General features: G+C 33.6%; 1 protein-coding gene and 1 pseudogene across 1 annotated transcript; one reads left to right on the top strand and one right to left on the bottom strand.

The window, feature by feature from the left end:
• The first annotated feature begins 2,815 nt into the window (after positions 1–2,815).
• LOC123202229 lies at positions 2,816–17,194 on the top strand (annotated as a pseudogene).
• Positions 17,195–17,347: 153 nt separating this feature from the next.
• LOC123201289 (BAHD acyltransferase DCR-like) lies at positions 17,348–19,027 on the bottom strand. The gene has a single exon (XM_044616725.1). The coding sequence runs from the start codon at positions 18,875–18,877 to the stop codon at positions 17,465–17,467; it is 1,413 nt and encodes a 470-aa protein (XP_044472660.1). The 5' UTR covers positions 18,878–19,027; the 3' UTR covers positions 17,348–17,464.
• Between the last annotated feature and the right edge of the window lie 1,736 nt (positions 19,028–20,763).

Below are 20,763 nucleotides of genomic sequence, written 5' to 3' on the forward strand. Positions count from 1 at the left end.
ATTTTTTTACTAAATAATGATTTTGCTCTTAACATTAATTGAATTTTTAAATAGAATTTTGCTCATAAATAGGAATTTGAGTTTTTCAAAGTTAGAAGGTATGAGTTTGAGATTATACTTAACCTTAGGTGGGAATAAGTCTTTTGGCCTATGTTTTTTTTAGGGATGTGAACTGTTTAGTTTGATGCGGTTTAAAATTTTTTTCAAAGTAAGCTAAAAGAAAAGTTTAAAATATTTCAAACCAAACAAAAAATTTAAAGTTTTAGATAAAACCAAATCAAATTGAAAAAATATGGTTTAATTGGGTTTGGATTATGGTTCGAACATATTAAAAATAATTTAATTTCAAATATCTTCGTAATTAAATTATAATTATTTAGGATATGAAATAAACATATAAAATGAATAGAAAATATATATACAATAAATATAGAAAGAAAATAATAAAATATATATGTAAAACAAGTAATGCACCTAATTATTTATTAAAATATTTTGTTAAATATGATTTTTTATATATATTTTTAAAATATACATTTTACTTAATTTGAAAACCGTTTAAACTATAAATTATTTTTCTAAGGCTAAAGGACTATTTCCCATCCAAGGTATGCTGCATTCTCAAGTTTCTCCCTTTTAACTTCAATAATCCTAAATACCCACCTATTCGCAGTTAAAATTAACGGTAGTAAAGGTAAAATCATTATTTTCTCTATAATATTAAGAATAAACTAAAATATAATCTCTTTTTGCCCCCCTTAACTTTAAAAATTAAAAGTTTCCCTCAGCCTAAGTTTTAGAAAATGATAGTTTCCCCATAAGGTTTTGTTTCGAGATCTTTAACATCATCTCCGGTGCCATTGCCAATGACCTCTCCCTTCCAAAGCCTACTCTCTCTCCGATGGTTTCTTTCCTCCCATTTAGACGTCCGATCAGCGTCAAAGGATCATTTTGCAATATGGTCTAGTGAAATGGGGGATGAGGTAAATTTTTACTAGATCCTGTTAACTTTTTCAAATTTCTATATGACAGTGGATTCTGTCTGTATTTTCTGCGTAATTGTTAAATGTTCATTAAAAATGACACTTTCTGAAAGTTATTTGTTACCCCTTGAATTTGCAGATATATATTCCAGAATTTTATTAGATATTTAAGAGAAATGGGGGATGAGGTACATTTTTTAAATAACCTGCATCTGGCTATTATTTGACTTTCATGTTTATGAGAGTAGTTTTAACATGCTGGTAATTGGGTTAGGTTTGACTTATAGGCTGTTTTTATCAAGTTGATATTTTATGATCAACTGCCAAATTGTTGGTTGATCTATGGTTATAACAGATAAATTTTCTATATATTTTTCAGGGCTATACACATTTCGGGGTTTCGTATGAGAAACTAGTAGTATATGTAGCTGGCATTAGATCTCAGTCCTTAAGCAGATGAACAGTAATTGATACTTATTGGGGTTTCTAGTCATTGTGAAATTGCTGACTGCTGAGTATCTGCACCATTGAACAGTACCTGCTATGCTTCTTAATTTTATAACCATTGCTTGCTTCAGATGATATCTGCACTCCCCTGAAATTTTCCCCTGTGCATCAAACTAGGAATTTCCCACATAAATGTAGAGATTGTACATTGATATTAGCCTATGAATTAGTGTCATGCCAGGAAAGGGATATAGACCCTTAAGAAGTCCAAGTATCTTCAGATTGGGAAAATTGCTTCATGTTTGGATCTGTGTGTCATATATGTGTCCTATAGATTATAGATGACATGACATTATCAAAATCAAAATTTTAGACAAAAAATATAACTTAAGATGTCTTAGGCATACCATATCTTCAAAATTGTCTTAGATTGAATCCTTTTCATTTTAAAATAACCTTTTGAAAGGGAGGAAGAAAATTCTGCAATATGGTTTAGTGAAATGGGGGATGAGGTATATTTTTACTAGATCCTGTTAACTTTTTCAAATTTCTATATGACAGTGGATTCTGTCTGTATTTTCTGTGTAATTTGTTAAATGTACATTAAAAATGACACTTTCTGAAAGTTATTTGTTACCCCTTGAATTTGCAGATATATATCAGGATATAAAAACTGTTTCCAGAATTTTATTAGATATTTAAGAGAAATGGGGGATGAGGTACATTTTTTAAATAACCTGCATCTGGCTATTATTTGACTTTCATGTTTATGAGAGTAGTTTTAACATTGCACCACACAAGACTTACCTGAGCCCAATTGCAAGATTATGCAAATCAATGGACTAAAGTGTCCTAGGTGCTGTCATATTGTTTGTTGACCCTTGATTTTCTTGGCTGTGGATTTAATCCAAATTGCAACTATCAAACAACAAAGAGCCTAATGGAGCTCTGCGTGGCACAAGCTCCTGATTCCATTGCTGTTCCAAACTAAGCAGCTGGCTTTTTCAAACCCCACATCAAAATGTCATATAACTTGTAGAAATTTCTTCTCATGCAGAAATTTTCTTGTGTCCCTTCGGAAGCCTGACACTAATTTGCAAATTATTAAGTACTGAAGATGCTGAACTAGATACTCAGACTTCAGATATTTCAAAGTAGGAAAGTAAGTTGTTTCTCCGAACTTCTTTGTTAACTATTTGAGAAATTTAATTTCATAAGCATCAGATGGCAGGAAGAACAGCAAAAACCAAAATAAAAGATCATTATTGCTCTCTCAAAGCAAAAAAGATGTGATCCTGCTGTATGGAGAATCACTAGTTTTAACAAAAATATCATAAGAGGTTTTCATATATAATTATATTTAATAACTAGTTCAGCATTCTCAAATGACAGCAATTAGTAATTTTCTTAATCATTGTTTGATGATTTCTATTTTGTGAGATTTTTCTTCTATTATCTTTCTTTACTATCTGTTTCCAACAGTATCCGTAAGTGGCTATTTCTTTGTTTCAGCCAATCAGATTCGTCCTTGGAATAAGGTCGTAGATTCTGAAAGCTTCCGCCCACGCTACTGCTCTCATGAAATGAGTTGAGACAAAGGTATGAACCTTATAATATTTAACATCCATTCTAACCTTGCTCAAGGCACTTTCCTCGTTGCTATATGTTTTGATCTAAGCAGCAATGGTGAACCTGAGAAACCATTAATAGTCTATGTTGGCCAACTTGGAGTGGAGAAGAGTTTGGCTTTTCTCAAAAGGTAGTATTCATTAGTCAAGCAAACTTGTATATTGCTAAATTTCTCCCCCAAATAGTCTCTTTTCTATTTAATTGTTATAATAACATTAGATACCAAATTTTTGTGCCCATTATAAAAATGTTCAGACATAACATGGGCTGTTGGGACTACCTTGCCCTTCAGCCTTTTGCTTCTGTGCTTGTATTAATGCTTTTCATCATTAACTCCAAGTTTGTCTTCTGCTCCTGTTGTGGTGGATGTAAAAGTTGCGGTGTTGGATTCCTTGGTGAAAATCCCGGAGGCATTGGTCAAAAGCTCTGGCTTGTATTTGACTGGGCAGGTGCAGCAACTCATTTGTTGGCTTTACACCTCTTGTCCAACAAAACTACATCTGACCTTGGAAATTTTTTGATATGTAGCCATTTTATACTCTCAATTTTTTTTATGGATTCAGTTTCAGCCGGAATTTCTTTGGTTAACAACTTCAATATGATGGCTCTTGATTTTTTGTTAACTGTTGTGTGCGAATATTATCTTACAACCTTTGACATTTGGAGTGCATGATTTCACAGGGTCATGGATGGACTTCCAGAAGCGCTTGCTTTGGTCGGAGATGGTTGATACAGGTAATCAATTCGTGCATGCATACTCACTCATCTTCTTTTCAAGGCAGGCCATTTTCTAAGACAATATTAGCATAGAAGATTATGTGCATTTTATAAGCCTGAGAACCCAACTGGATATGTTGACTGCTTTAACTTGACCTTGAAGGTTCTCAGGAACTGAGCTCATCTACTCAAAAGATGAAAAATTTTAAGTTGATCTTACTAGATCAAGAGAAATTTTTTGAAACTGGATGCTTCATTTGACATAATCTTACTTGATACTGATTAAGTCAATAGTCTGAAATTAAGAATTTGTTAAATCCTGTGTGTACCAAGTTACCGAACATGGCTTCCTTTTTTTGCAGGGAGGAGCTGGAAATATGTTCACTGGCATGCCCGCAGTGTTTACTGGGATACTAAAAGGTGAAGAGCTATCACAGGCATATGCTGTTAGATTTATTTCATAGAACAGAATAAAATAAATCATTCAATTTCAATCCCAAAATCTACACATAGATTATAAAATACTGAATTAAACTTTAGGGTTTTAGAAATACCTGGTGTTAATGTTTTATTTTACCGAGTTTGAATATTAATCAGAGTTTCGGATCGATTTTCAGTCAAGAATTTGCACAAGAATCATATAATAAACCATACACAAGTCAACACATCAATATTTATTTGGTTTGGGTTCGAAAGATTAGAACCCTATATCCAAGGCAAAGGAATCCTCTAGCAAATCCACTAATTTGTAAGAAAAATAGTACAACTTACAGATTCAGAAGTCGATCTAGCATTACAGACACAAACGGAAATGAATCCAACCTTTCGACTCGAATCTTTCCTAAACCCGAGCACCACAACGACCTTGTACACTGACTCAAGTGTTTAGACAACTAGATCTAAGCAAAAACAGTGGACTGATGCATTTCTTGTAAACCCTAGCAGAGAAGAATTAAAGAATCCAGAGAGAAAAATATTTCATCCAAAAGGCAGCCTATTTTCATCTAAAAGAAAACAACCCACAGAATGCCTTTCTCTTCTCTTTTTTCTAAAACCAACTAATGATTATAAACCATTGGTTAAAACATTAAACCCAGCAAAGACAAAACTATCCCTGGACAATAACTATAGCCCAAACTTTGCTCCTTATTTACAAGACTGCCATTAGTTTATGTCACAGATTTACAAACTCCACCTTGACAAAACTAATATATTTAATACTCCTCTGCAGGCCACAACACATTTACATTGAACAAATTTTGAGCAAATTCAAGGCATCCTTAAACTTACTCAATGGCACAAGCTTTGTTAAGATGTCAGCTGGATTGACATCTCTTGATATTTTCTTCACATTAACTTTACCAACAGCGAACACATCTCTGATGAAATGCAGCCTTACATCAATGTGTTTAGTCCTTTCATGAAATGCAGAATTTCTGGACAAGTGACTAGCACTCTGTGAATCACTGAAGACTTCTGGAACATCAATATTCAGCCCCAATTTAGAAATAATTCCCTTCAGCCACAATGCTTCTTTAACTGCTTCAGTTAATGCTATATATTCAGCCTCAGTTGTTGAAAGTGCCACAATGTGTTGCAAATTACACTTCCAGCTTACAACATTTCCACCAAAGGTGAAAACATAACCAGTGAGGGATCTCCTTTTATCAAGATCAACTGTAAAATCTGAATCACAAAATCCTTTCACAGACAATAGGTTAGTAGCATCAGCAGTATAACATAAGCCATAATCAGATGTACCCTTCAAATACCTCAATAACCATTTTGTTGCATTCCAATGTTCTTTACCTGGATTACTCATAAATCTGCTAATAAGACTGATTGCATATGCTATATCAGGTCTAGTACCTATCATTGCATACATTAGACTTCCTACCACATTAGAATATGGTATATTCTTCATGAAATCAGATTCATCAGAAGACAAAAATCCAATAGATTTTAATTTAAAATGAGCATCCATAGGAACATTCACACACTTTGCATTGATCATATGATATAGTTCAAGTACTTTTCTAATATAAGCAGATTCAGATAAAGTCAAACATTTTTTCAATCTATTCTTACTTATATCCATACCTAGTATTCTCTTTGCAGGACCCAAGTCATTCAATTCAAATTCAGAATTCAACATACATTTCAAATCAAGTAAAACATTCATATCGTTAGAAGCTATAGGCATGTCATCCATATAAATCAGCAAATATACAAAACTGCCATTTTCAATTTTCTTAAAATAAACACAGTGATCATAACTGCATCTAGAAAATCCCATTGAAAGAACAAAATCATCAAATCTTTTGTACTATTGTCTAGGTGACTGTTTAAGACCAAACAAAGATTTATGAAGTAAACAAACCTTATTTTCATTAGCAGGTTTCACAAACCCTTCAGGTTGTTCCATGTATATTTGTTCTTCTAATTTTCCATGCAAAAAGGCAGTAGTAACATCCATTTGCTATAATTCTAAATCAAACAAAACAACAGCAGATAACATTAGTCTAATAGATGTATGCTTTACCACAGGAGAGAATACCTTATTATAATCAATGCCTTCTCTTTGTGAGAAGCCTTTAGCAACAACTCTTGCTTTAAATCTTGCTTGTTCAACACCAGGTTTACCGAGTTTTCTTTTGAAAACCCACTTACATCCAATTACCTTCTTACCTTTGGGTCTATCTACAAGTGACCATGTGTGATTTTTCTGTAGAGAAGCCATCTCAGTCTCTATAGCTTTCATCCAATCATCCCTGTATTTACTTTTACACACTTGCTTGAAATTAATAGGTTCATCCATTCTATCACATCACCTATCTGTAATGCATATGAAATGAGATTTACATGTGCATACCTAGAAGGTAATCTAATTTCCCTTCTAACCCTATCTCTAGCAAGTTGATAATTGGACAAATTAGGACTACTATCAGATCAAAAACTTTCTTCTTGACTCGGTAGTGGTGGTTGCTGATTCAAGTCTGAGATTTCGTACTTTGAAGCATGAATTTCATCCAAACCCAATTCAGGTCCACCACTAGACTCTTGAGACTGCCTATGTAAACTAGACTGTGGTGTCTCCACCTCAATTTGAACCTGTCCTGACTGATTACTAACAAACAAGTCTTTATAATATTTTGATTCATTAAAGACTACATCTCTACTTATCACACATTTTTTTATCATCAATCAACCACAATTTATAGCCTTTTGTACCTATAGGATAACCTAAAAAAACAACTTTTAAAGCCCTAGGATTTAATTTTCCCTGATTTACATGAACATATGCAAGACATCCAAAGGGTTTCAAATGGCTTAATGATGGTGGTTTTTTATTCCAAAGTTCTATAGGTGTTTTAAAATTCAATGCAGATGAAGGTGATCTATTAATCAAATAACATGCAGTGGCAACTGCCTCTGCCCAAAATCTTTTGCTTAAACCTGAATCTGCCATTATACACCTAACTTTATTCATAATGGTTCTATTCATTCTTTCAGCTAGCCCATTTTGTTGAGGTGTTTCAGTACATGTTTTATGCCTAAGTATTCCTGCTTTCTTACAAAAATCTGAAAAATGTTTATTACAAAATTCCAATCCATTATCTGTTCTTAAAACCTTTATTTTTTTGTTAGTTTGATTCTCAACAAGTGTTTTCCATTCTTTAAAACAATCAAAGGCTTGATCCTTATGTTTTAAAAAATACACCCATACCCTTCTAGAGTAATCATCAATAAAGGTTATAAAGTAATGAGAATTAGACAAAGATTTGGGGATCTGTGGAGATCCCCACAAATCAGAGTGTATATACTCTAAAACATCTTTAGTTCTTTGAGTAGCAGAGGCAAATTTAAGTTTATGTGACTTACCCAGAACACAATTTTCACAAAAATCCAAATTACCAATCTTATCAAGATTAATCAATTTCTGTTTACAAAGTTCATGCAATCCAGCAACACTTATATGTCCAAGTCTTTTATGCCACAAAACAGTTTTATCAGATTTAGGATTTAAATTCATAGAATCTGACACAATAGAACCTTCCAAGATATACAGTCCTTGATTCAATTTCCCTTTCATAACCACTAAGGACACTCTCATTACCTTAAGAACACCATTTTCAGATTTAAAAGCATATCCATTTGAATCTAAAGTACCTAAAGAGATTAAATTCCTCCTTAGATTAGGCATCAACCTCACATTTTCAAGAATTTTAATAGAACCATCATGCATTTTAAATTTGACACTACCAACAACAATAACATCACATGACTCATCATTTCCCATTAATACTTTACCTCCATTCAAGTATTTAATGTCAGTTAGCCAATCTTTCCTAGGTGTCATGTAAAAAGTGCAGCCTGAATCCATAACCCATTCCTCACTAAACATTCTCTCTGTTAATGTAAGAACCTCAGCACTCTCATACCCTTCTAGGAAATTTACTGTGTCAAGGTTTTCATAATTGTTATTATTATTATACAATTTCTTTTTCTCTGGGCAATTCTTCTTAAAATGACCCTTTTTATGACACTGCTAACAAGTTTTCTTACTTTTAGCTTTGGATCTAGAGGTTTTTCTATTTTTTTGATTATTTATCTTTTCAGTCCTACCTCTAACCTGAAGCCCTTCATTGATTGCCTTTCTTTCAAATTTAATTTCTAAATCTTTTGATTTTAAGACACCCAATACATCATCTAAAGATAAAGACTCCCTACCATATTTTATTGCAACTTTAACATCTTTAAAAGAATCAGGTAAAAAGTTCAAGATGATTATTGCTTGGTTTTCATTAGATATCTTCTCTTCTATGTTAGCCAAACTAATGACAATTTTATTAAATTCATCCAGATTATCATCAAGAGATTTATTAGAATTCATTCTAAAACCAAACAATTGTTCTTTCAGGTAGATTTTATTAGTTAGAGACTTAGTCATATACAGTGACTCTAATTTCAACCAAATCTTTGCAGTAGTGTTTTTATTATCAATCTGTCTTAAGACATTATCAGATAAATGCAAGATAAGAAGACTATATACAGTTTCTAAAATTTCAGATTTCATATCAGGGTCCATATTTTCAGGGAGAGCAGATTCACCACCCGATGCCTTAGCACATTTTTGATGAACAAGAACATCATGCATTTTCTTTCTCCATATATTAAAATCACCATTCCCATCAAATCTCTCAACATCAATTTTTGTTTAACCCATTGTTAATCAAGTATTTACTAATCCAGTTCTTTACAAGCCACAATAACAGAAAGAGATCAAAGCAAGCTATTTATTTATTTTATTTCTTTAAGTCACAGTGACAAAATATCTAACACATGAACAGTATAGTCACAATCGGCAAACAGAGAACAAATAGCAAGCAAAAATAATTTCAGCTCTTTCAAAACAACAATATCAGAATGTAAAGAATAACAAGATAAACAAATCTTGAACCAAGAAACACTCCAAACAATTTCCTCAAACAAGAATAACAATATTCAACTCAAGAGTGCTCTGATACCACTTGTTAATGTTTTATTTTACCGAGTTTGAATATTAATCAGAGTTTCGGATCGATTTTCAGTCAAGAATTTACACAAGAATCATATAATAAACCATACACAAGTCAACACACCAATATTTACTTGGTTCGGGTTCGAAAGATTAGAACCCTACATCCAAGGCAGAGGAATCCTCTAGCAAATCCACTAATTTGTAAGAAAAATAGTACAACTTATAGATTTAGAAGTCGATCTAGCATTACAGACACAAATGGAAACGAATCCAACCTTTCGACTCGAATCCTTCCTAAACCCAAGCACCACAACGACCTTGTACACTGACTCAAGTGTTTAGACAACTAGATCTAAGCAAAAACAGTGGACTGATGTATTTCTTGTAAACCCTAGCAGAGAAGAATTAAAGAATCCAAAGAGAAAAATATTTCATCCAAAAGGCAGCCTATTTTCATCTAAAAGAAAACAGCCCACGGAATGCCTTTCTCTTCTCTTTTTTCTAAAACCAACTAATGATTATAAACCATTGGTTAAGGCATTAAACCCAGCAAAGACAAAACTATCCCTGGACAATAACTATAGCCCAAACTTTGCTCAAACTTTGCTCCTTATTTACAAGACTGCCATTAGTTTATGTCACAGATTTACACCTGGATCTCCAAACAATTTGAAACTGAAAAACCTATTGAAATCACCTGAAATTATCTGTTGAGATCACCTCTCGATGTGACTTGGTCTTCTACTCCAGAAACCTCTCTGAATGACAGCTTTGAATGGGTAAGCTATACTGCATTTATTCTGTATTAGGTTTTGAAGCAGGGACCTAGCCAATTTATAGTAGGTTAATTGACCCCCTATCAAAGTCCAATAAACTTTAAGACCCACACTTGTGTTGTCCACCTAAATCATAACCTTAAGTGTATTGGGCTTATCCTTATTGATCACTCAAGTCCATCTATAAATTGTTATTAGACTATTCAATTACCCGATTTTATTAAATCAAAAATCATAATTAATGTTAGCCCACATCAAGAAATTTCTAACATTCTCCCACTTGGGCAACATTAATTATTTTTTATTTTATTTTAAGAAAAGGAAAACAATTTTGACTCTCGGTAAAGTGGCCACTATTTTAAAAAACAAAATAGTCCAAAGATAAATTACACTTTAATAAACAATCTAGTTAATATGACCATTAATAACGAACCAAGACATCACTTATGTTTTTTATCAACATAAGATTATCCTTGATCACAATTACTAATAATCAAATCAACATGGATCAAATCTGGGAGTGTGGCAGAAATAACATCCAACAATGTGATCACAAACATGTGTTATATCTCTGTCAGTCCTCTTTTATGATTTCTCTTTAACCTTATGTTTCAGAAGAAACAAGAGAAATCTCTTTACTTCCAACGAAGTCTGTATGTTTCAACCTTGCTTGAGACTCGTGAAACATATACATACAACTATTATACTCAAGAGAAACTTTATCTTGAGACATATGTTGTACTTTAATCATATATATGCGTATACATTCATAAACAAATAAATATGTCAACATGATCATGATCAATAAATAAATAATAAATAACAAACCATATAAATAAAAACAATGATAATAAAATACTCCCACTAACCGTAAATGTCAAAAGACCTTAAACACCCTTATATTTAAATATGACTTTATGGGTTATAGGTCTTACTCATTTGGTTAGGGGTTTAAGCTTTATCAACTTTGCATTTTATATTTTAGCTAATGTCTCATTTCTTTATGAGGTTCTTGATTGTAATATATTTTATTTTGTATGTCTCAATTTATCAATGGTTTTTTACCTAATTGCACTACTAAAGAGTTGACACTAATTGGTTTATTGAAGTAATTCTTCAACCACACGCTCAAGAAGCTACTCTATGGTAAGCTATAAATTGAATGTTTATGGTTGATGCTGTTGCACACGACTATTTAGTACTTTTCCAAATATAGGCCATTGAGCGAGTATGAGAATATATCCTAAAATAGATTTTAGATCATTTTATAACCACCAAAATTTGATCTTTTGCAGATATCTTATTACCTCTTAACCCACGACCAAATAATTAACCTTGGATTTGAGAGGTGTAAATTGAAAATCATACATCATGAACCATTTAGTGACTACTTAATACATTGTTTGCCCTAAATTTTTTTCATATTAAGCATTTTAAACACACATTTCAAGTACGTACTTTAGATAAACCACTAAGTTCACAAGTTCTTTCATAGTGGATCTTCATACCAAGAACAAATGATGTATTTTGAAGATCCTTCACATCATACATCTTGGATAAGATTGAGTTAATCTCATGGAACACATTCATATTGCCACTATCAATATATCGAACCATACTGTAAAATAAATTTGCTCCCACTGATCTTCATGTTCTTATATTGATCCAATTCATTTCATATGAAGTTATGAGCAATTGCAGTGTATTAAATTTGAGATACTATTGTCAATATGTTTATTTAATCGTAGATAAACTTCTCAAGATCACATACCAAATACTTAATCCCTTATACTTTTGACAGACCTGATTACACCATACAAACTCCTTTACTAAGGTTTTTTTTATTCAGAGAGATAACTTTGACATTCACTTATTATAACTCTAATCCAAATGAGCTTTCAATGTCATAGGGTCTCCTTTGCTGAGATACGTATAATAATTTTTGATGATAGCAAATCATCCTTTTATAATAGACAATCTTATCAAAATTGTCATACCTTCATCAACTATATTTGACTTATCTACTATAAGATTAGTTGTCAATTATTTAGGGAAACGTCTTTTAAGGTGATCTCAAGTTCTATTAGACTTTGTAATCTTTATTGACTCTCACTATTGATTTTAGCCATGACATTATCAAATCTTATAACATTTCAAGAATTGGATGTCAATCACTTTAGTACCTTAGTTTGGGGTAATAATTTTGACATATATATAAAGAAATCCATTAAGAAAATACTAAGTTATTTTGACAACTTTACCCCATGAACACTTACCCATATTTACTTCTCATTGTAACTTCAAGCCTAAGATTAAGTTTTATAGCAATACCATTTTGGAGTCCCAAGATCTTGAAAATTTTAATAAAATATCCATTATGACCATATTTCTAACCTTAATGACCATACAATTTTCAAACCTAAACATAGACCCCCACTCACCTAGCCTTTATCTATTGATCAACTTCACGTTTAAAATCTTAACCTTATTTAGACAATCAAAACTAATACTTCTTATTATTGTTCTTCCTTTATAATTAGGATCGCTTGAACAACCTAGTTTACCATTAATGCTCCTTCATTCTATGCGTTCCTTATTTGAGGATATTTATGAATCAGATTAATAGTACTTTATATCTGATTCTAAACCATAACTAATCTTAATTTGATTAAGGTCAAAAGTGAGTCTTATGGTGCCTTTTGAAAACTAACACATACCCATCAATCTTTGACTCCTTTGGCACCACCATACATTCTCAAAGTCTTACTAATTAAAGAGTATCTCTAATATTGTGAGATATTTAGCAATTCTCAAGATAAACCTCCAACGAGGTTATCAACAAGAGATTCCTTATGACAAGCAACCTTAACTTGATTGATTTCTCCCACTCAACCTTGAAATCTTTTTATTCAATCGGGCTTTCATCTTAAGCTTAGATAGTTCATTAACTCACTAGGCCAAAAATATATCCTTAATTAGCAGTGCAAAATCAACTTTTATCTCTAACTCTTTAAAGTTAGAGTCAATTAGGACCTCAATTGTGGTTTTATTATTATTGTTCATAATAATGAAATCTATCAATGATGGGATGCAATAAGTAATATTATTGACAACAAATAGCTTGAAAACCTCATAAGTGATTATTCATGAGGGTTCCAGACACATCATCATATAATCACCTTTGGACAGAGAATATGACATATAATTAGGATCCTCGAGCATAAGGTTACAAATAAAAAGAACAAATAACTTTTGAGAAGTTTATCACCTTTGGGCAGATAAACCCCCTAGGTTATTCCTCCCTTTCACATCAATAGGAAAAACATATGTCAATTGAAAAATTACAACCACCATTGGGTGAATTGAATTTTTCATGACCAATGTAGTTCCACAAACACCTTATGCGACCATCAATTTTAACATACAATAACCACCTTTGGGCAGGAAATTGTATGTGTCAATTGAAAAATGTCTCTGTCACCGAATAGAGAAATTTTGCAAGCTTCAATGAATGCATTGTTTTGTCAATTAAATAGTTTGACAACTTACAATAACTTCTACTGAGACTAAATAATACTGCTAAAATTAAGATTTCATGAGATACAACACTGAGTTATCTCTAACAATTTTAATTAAGTATTGCAATAAATTCACATTAGACAATAATTAAAGTAGCATTAAAACTGTATAAGCCACACCTCATAGGGATTGTTGGTGCATCATCATTAAATCACCTTTGGGCAAAAAAATGACATGCTATTAGGATCCCAAATACAAGGTTAAAGTCATATAAGGACTTTCAGAACATGTGGTTTTCGAAAGAAAAATCACCTTTGGGCAGATAAAACTTTCTAGACCATTGTTCCTCCTCTATTTAATAGGAAAACACATGTCAATTGAATAAGCCTAATCACCTTTGGGTGTATTGAGTTCTTCATGACCAATGCATTTCCAAAATTAACCTTATGCTTTAAAAACCAAAAAATGTATCATTACCGAAGGGAAAATTTTGTAAGTCTCAATAATTTATCACTTTAGTAACTACTATCATGAAAACTCATAAAATATTCCAATGATACTAAATATTATTGCCCTAAGTAAGATTTAATGAGACATAATACTTTATTTTCTCTGACAATCTTCCTCAAATTATTGCATCAATCTCATTGAACAATAATTTTTACTTTAAGGGAGTACTTTATGCCATAATAGTTAACTTAAAATTCAATTCATTTCAAATGGAGATTTATAAGGTGTCTAATATGTCTGTACATGCTGTCACAACCCATTCACATGCTACTATTTGTCTTTAATGTTATTCAAGGGTTGTTGTTCGCTTTTCATATGTTGTAACATGCATCCTCAAACCTTTAAATTACTTACGATCACATGTTCTCATTGGGTTTCATGAGCTGCCTTAGGGTTTGACACTCACTAATGTGTGTAACTAACTTTCATATACTCACATGCACCCTATAAAACCTTTCATGTGTTTTGCGTATCCAAAAAAAAACTTTAAAACTTTATTACATGCTATCAAAGGACTTTGACACATACAAACATGTCCAAATGATTCCTTATGCACACATATGCACATGTTAGAAACAAATTACACACTATTACATGAGCCCACTCAATATAATCTGCCATTCATATGCATTAACATGCTTTCAGAAAACCTTACATGTTATTTATACAAAATACAAACTTGCATGTGCCTTTAGGAATTGCCAATACACCGAACATACCTTCAGAGCACGTTCACGCTTCTCATGCCTATCCAGAAGCACTCCACATGCCTCATGGGTTACTAGAACAGTTTCTCGTCTTCTAGAAGATTGTCATGCGCTTCCACTATAATTCATGCTCCTGCACGCGCCTCAAGACATGCTCCACGCTCTTGCATGCGCCGTTAGATTCATTCACGCGCGTCCACGGGCAGATGCAACCCTCCACGCGCCTGCACACACGAGACACACTTTTCATCCATCTTTCACCCGCGTAAATATCACACGCCTTGGGTTGGGTTTATGGGTTGCTACTCAACCCGTTGACTTTGATCTGGGTGGACTTTACCCATTTTTTTAAGGGTTGGATTCTGGGTTTTCCTAACCCGGTTTCGACCAGCAAATAAAACAAAACCCTAGGTTCAATTCGTGACTTCGGCGACCTAATTCTAGGTTTTCGATCATCTATTCTATCAAATCCTAGAGGGGTTTTGAGCGTCTGATGTCCACGGTTGATATGCCCAGATTAAGGAGTCAGATTTGTGCCGGTAAGTGGCAGCAAATTAAGGAAGAGACAACGACGCTGGCAGATGGTTTGCTCTTTGATCCTACATCAATCGGTACTTTTGATTGAAGCAGTATGGGTGTGAGGTCATGACTCATCTCGACAGTGGCTCATATGCCTTCAATTTCACTAGAAATTGCAGTAAGAATTTGGTCGGATGTGGCGGCCATTCAAGTCCGATTTCAGTAGGTAAAAAGGCTTTCGGTTGGATATTATACATACCAGATTTAAATTCAATTTCAAATTATTGAAATCAGACAATTCATAACACCGATTTCAATGTTTGATGGATTAATTTGAATTCCCAATTTCAAAAGCAAACCAAAATAAATCCTAATTGGATTTTAATACACTCTAATTTGAAATTGAATTAATCATTAAAAAAAAATTAAGCCTTACTCCTAAATCAAAAAGTCCTAATTCAGAAATAGAATTATTAAAGACAATAAAGAAACTTTAAAACACTAGATTTAGGGTTTTCAAAATATAAATTTAGAGTTTAATTCCCAAATTCAGATTTCATAATCTAATGTGTATTGCTCTGATACCACATGTTAGATTTATTTCATAGAACAAAATAAAATGAATCATTCAATTTCAATCCCAAGATCTACACATAGATTATAAAATACTGAATTAAACTTTAGGGTTTTAGGAATACATGGATCTTCAAACAATTTGAAATTGAAAAACTTATTGAAATCACTTGAAATTATCTATCGAGATCACCTCTCGATGTGACTTGGTCTTATACTCCAAAAACCTCTCTGAATGACAGCTTTGAATGGATAAGTTATACTGCATTTATTCTGCATTAGGTTTTGGAACAGGGACCTAGCTAATTTATAGTAGGTTAATTGACCCCCCATCAAGGTCCAATAAACTTTACGACCCATACTTGTACTGTCCACCCAGATCATAACTTTAAGTGTATTAGGCTTATCCTTATTAATCACTCAAACCTATCTATAAATTATCATTGGACTATTCAATTATCTAATTTTATTGAATCAAAAATCATAATTAACACCAGCCTACATCAAGAAATTTCTAACATATGCCAGTGGGTATGTTTTTGTGATGCCTTTAGAATCAGAGACACTCTTGGACTGGTTTATAAGGAAGCCACGTCTTCAGGAATTCCTGTGGTGGGAGCTCGTGCTGGAGGAATCCCTGATATAATTCCTGAAGGTCAATAGGGCAAAACTGGCTATCTCCTCAATCCAGGTGATCTTGAAGACTGCTTGAGAAAATTGGAGCCTCTGTTACACAGAAAAGAATTGAGAGAAACTATGGGGAAAGCAGCTGGTCACTGGAAGGCAGCCACTAGAAAGATATTCCGCGAACAATATAATGCTGCCATATCGTTCTGGCGAAACAAGAGACAGCTCAGCTATTGAGACCTACACAATGGCTGGCAAAACCTATCTTCCCATCACCAGAAGTACCCACATGATTTTGCTGCAAAAACTTGGGAGAAAAGAAAGAAGAGCAAAATCCTCAAAGCATCAATAGTCATTGTAGACTTTCTTTGGGCTTAAAAAGAAGCCTTTTAGGGAAGTACCACCATTATTGGTATATATTTTTTTGGGTTGAGTATTGTGGTTAATTTAAATAATACCATGAATACTAACGAGCATAAACAAATTATCTTGCTGAACCTTCTTGTACACTACTGCTCATTCAACACAGCCAGATTAGCAAGTGCCCTTTTGCCTCTCTTCCGATTTCGGTTCCTACTGGTACTAAAACAAACTTTACCATGAAAGATCTTGCTGGTTTGTCACCAGAGAAGCAGTTTAGAGCGTTCAATGACTTGTTCTATAATTTCAGTAAGGTAAAATGCACACCATTTAAGCCACAACAAAAATAACACCTTCAAACGTGGGTGCAAATGGTTAACAGAGGCGTTGCCAAATCCAGAATTTAAGAATCACAGTGCGATCACCTGTCATTTTTCTGGGTAAAACTCATAACAGAACTTCTGAGAAATTTGAAACTTTCAATTGAAAATCATAGAAGATAAAGATTACAGACAAAGCAAGGCTCAAGCTCAAGGCTTGAAATTTGCTTGCTTTCAGAAAATTATAAAAATTCCATTATGAAACATACTGCATAAATTCCAAATCATTCTCAAGCCCAAACATGGTTTCAGGGGCCAACACAACCTCAAGATCGACGCTCCCGTTTCCTTCTCTGCCGGGAAACGCCGAGATCTTTCCGTCAAATTTATTCGCCCTGCCGCTTCTCACCGCTAATGGTCGGCCCCACCCGAAATCATTATCATACATCGGAAATCTCGGTGAGCTGCCCATCGTGATTGATGCACCGTCGAAGTTCCCTAGCGGGAAAAGTCTCGGCTCCCGTTCCCAATCCGCTACGCCTCGCCGTACCGTCGCGTCGTCGTGAGCTATCACGTTCTTGTGTAGCATATCGGCTCCCCAAGAGAGGTCACTTGACAAGAGCTTGCCGGCTGGAGCGACGGTGGGGATGCTCTGTATCGCGTTGCCGAAGTAGTGTGGGTCAAGTCTCGGCTCCAGCCTGCGTCGACAGTTTACGGCCATGCGAAACGTCGTCGTTTTAGTTGGCGCGAGTTTCCTAGCACGTGTGACGGACCTCCACAGCTGCGCGCATAATGACTGAAATGAGGAAATCTCCGCCGTACGGTTTGTATTGTTTTTCAATAAAGTTTCCAGAGCTGACGTTATGTCTCCGTTAACGGCGGTTAACCAACTGTCGTTACTTTGCTTCCCCAAAATCGCGGAATTGGTCGTTTTGGTTTTCAAAATTCCGTTATTGGCTCTGAATTTCAGTTTCAAAATAGCTTCTCTGCTGAAACTAAAAATTCTCTCACGCAACGGCTTGTCGCCAGCGAAAGTAACTTTGGGGCCACCGGCTGCGAATTTCAGAACGGCCGGTGAGTCAAACACGGTGTCACGAGAAAAATCCGGAGATTTCGAGATTTTCTTCACTCCTTTGCAAATTTCAGCAAATGTATTAAAGAAATGCCAGAACGAAGTGCCATCCGTAACAGCATGATTAACAGTGCAGCCAATGAAAACACCATCAGCCAGCTCTGTCACTTGAACGGCAGCCAACGGCTTGTTGTGGCCAGCGTAACTAAGCGTTCTGTCGAAAGTAAAGAACTCTTTAAAACTATCAGGAACATCGAGCGGAGACAGAAGATTATAAACATTAAAAAAGGTAGCTTTGGCTTCAATGAAGTCAATTCCGGCGTCATTACAGATGATACTAACATGGCCTTCAGAGTCGGTAATGAGACGGCCGGCCAAAGCAGGGAAGTGAGAAAGAGTGGCGGAGAGGGACTGTTTACAGAAAGAAACAAACTCGGTTACAGAGTAAGGAGGATTTGAGAGAAGAACCCCTTTCTGAATATATTGACAAGAGAGCATAGGAAGATCAGAAACAGAAAGCCTTAACTTTTTGATTCTTGATTTTTGATCTGGGTAAATGGTGCATTTGGAGACAACACAAGTTGAAGAAGAAGGCATTGTGTTTAGTTTAGTATAATTTCTTTCGTTCACTCAGAGATGGAGAATGAATGACTGAATTGTGTGAGAGTTGAGAAGTGGGTTGGGGTTTATATAGGAGAAGGAGGAGAGGTTGGATTCATGAACTTAACAGGTGGTAGTTGCTGTAGATATGGTACTGTGTCGCCATTTCCATTAGTTTATTATTATAATTAAATTTAGAAACAGAAGATGTATGAAAGAGAAGAGAGTAACTGTTATGATTGTAGAAGAGAAGCTTCAACCGTTTTCAGCTAGTTAATTTGGAAGTTTGGGCTCCTGTAACCGTGAGAATTAACGGAGGAAAAAAGTCACGAGTTGACTCAGTCAAAGTGTTTCGACAGATTCATGCTGCATGTGCTGTAATTTCTCCTTCCAGGAAAGACAACTTCATCATATCCAGACGTCTTACCATGGAGTTTCCCGTAGGACTGATCCCAACCAAGTCTATTCACTCTTGAAAGTTGCTCAATTTAATTAAATTCAGTATGAATTTATTTAATTTAAATTTAAATTAGATTCAAATTAAAAAATTTAATTAGTTTTTAAATTAAATTAAATTCATGTTAAGAGATATTTGATTTAATTCAAATTCATAATTCAAATAAATAGTTTAAATGTATGAGTCAATTCGGTTTGCATTTATGCTTCAAATTATTTCAAATTTATAACTTAATTCGGTTCAAATTTATAATTTAAATATATGATTTTAAGTCAGAAATTCAAACTATGAATCTAAATTATAAATTCAAATTAAATTAAACTTTTTTTTATTTAAGTTAAATTCAAACCATTCTGATTTAACAAATTTGAGTTAAACTGTTTTCTATTAGAGTTAAACTCGAGTTCAGCTCAGTCTGTGTTGACCCGCAATTTCCTGTGACCAAGCAGAGATAAAAATCATCTTAAACATGGAATCAAGACACCCATATTGGAAGATTATAAGCAACAAACGGCAGGAGGAAGATTCCTGCAAACCTACCTTATAATTCCGAGTCTTAATTTATGGGGCCGCCGACCAAAATTAATTATGGGTTAGGCTCTAACTACAGCTTGTTTTGGCTCTATTAATCCACAGTTTGCAGCTGATGAATTACACAGGTTTTAACATGTGCAAATAATAATAATTTTAATTACACAGGTTATAATATTTTAATTATAAGAAATCTGAAACCTTTGATGGTGCCTCGTGGGGTCTGTCTCTGGCTCTATTGGAGAGTTATCCGTATATTTATTATATAAAGGACGATCCACCAAGAAAGAGAATTGGAAACGTAATTATGATTTCTGAGAAGAAATTAATGCACTAAGATTGTCATTAACCTTTAATCAAAATACAGAATCTCAATTATATCTAATCTAATCAGTGGGAGTCCCATGGGAGCAATATTATTGACAATAAAAATTATGTATTTATTTTTTATATATAATTTATATACATAATTAATATATTATTATATAATTAAATAATTTTAAAATAAAAATAAAATAATACTTAATCATATAATAATATATCATATATAAATATGAATTGTATAACAAAAAAATATACATATAATATTATTCTATTAATACAATATATATATATATATAGAGAGAGAGAGAGTTGTGTACGTGTACGATGAAGCTCTTCAAAATAAAAAAATTTCAATGAGGTCTTAATAGTTGTTTTAGTCAGCATAAACACAATTATATGAATAGAAATGACAACAAAGTGGATAGAAATTTAATAACTTAAGTCTAGAATTTTCGTCCCCTTTCTATAGAGAAAATTTATCTTCCTATTCTCATGAAAAATATTCTCTGCACTTTTCCTCCCATTCCCATTGAAATAATAATATAATATTTATTAGGTATTATGATATATA

Source organism: Mangifera indica, chromosome 18 (genome assembly GCF_011075055.1).
Source record: "Mangifera indica cultivar Alphonso chromosome 18, CATAS_Mindica_2.1, whole genome shotgun sequence".
NCBI lineage: Eukaryota > Viridiplantae > Streptophyta > Magnoliopsida > Sapindales > Anacardiaceae > Mangifera > Mangifera indica.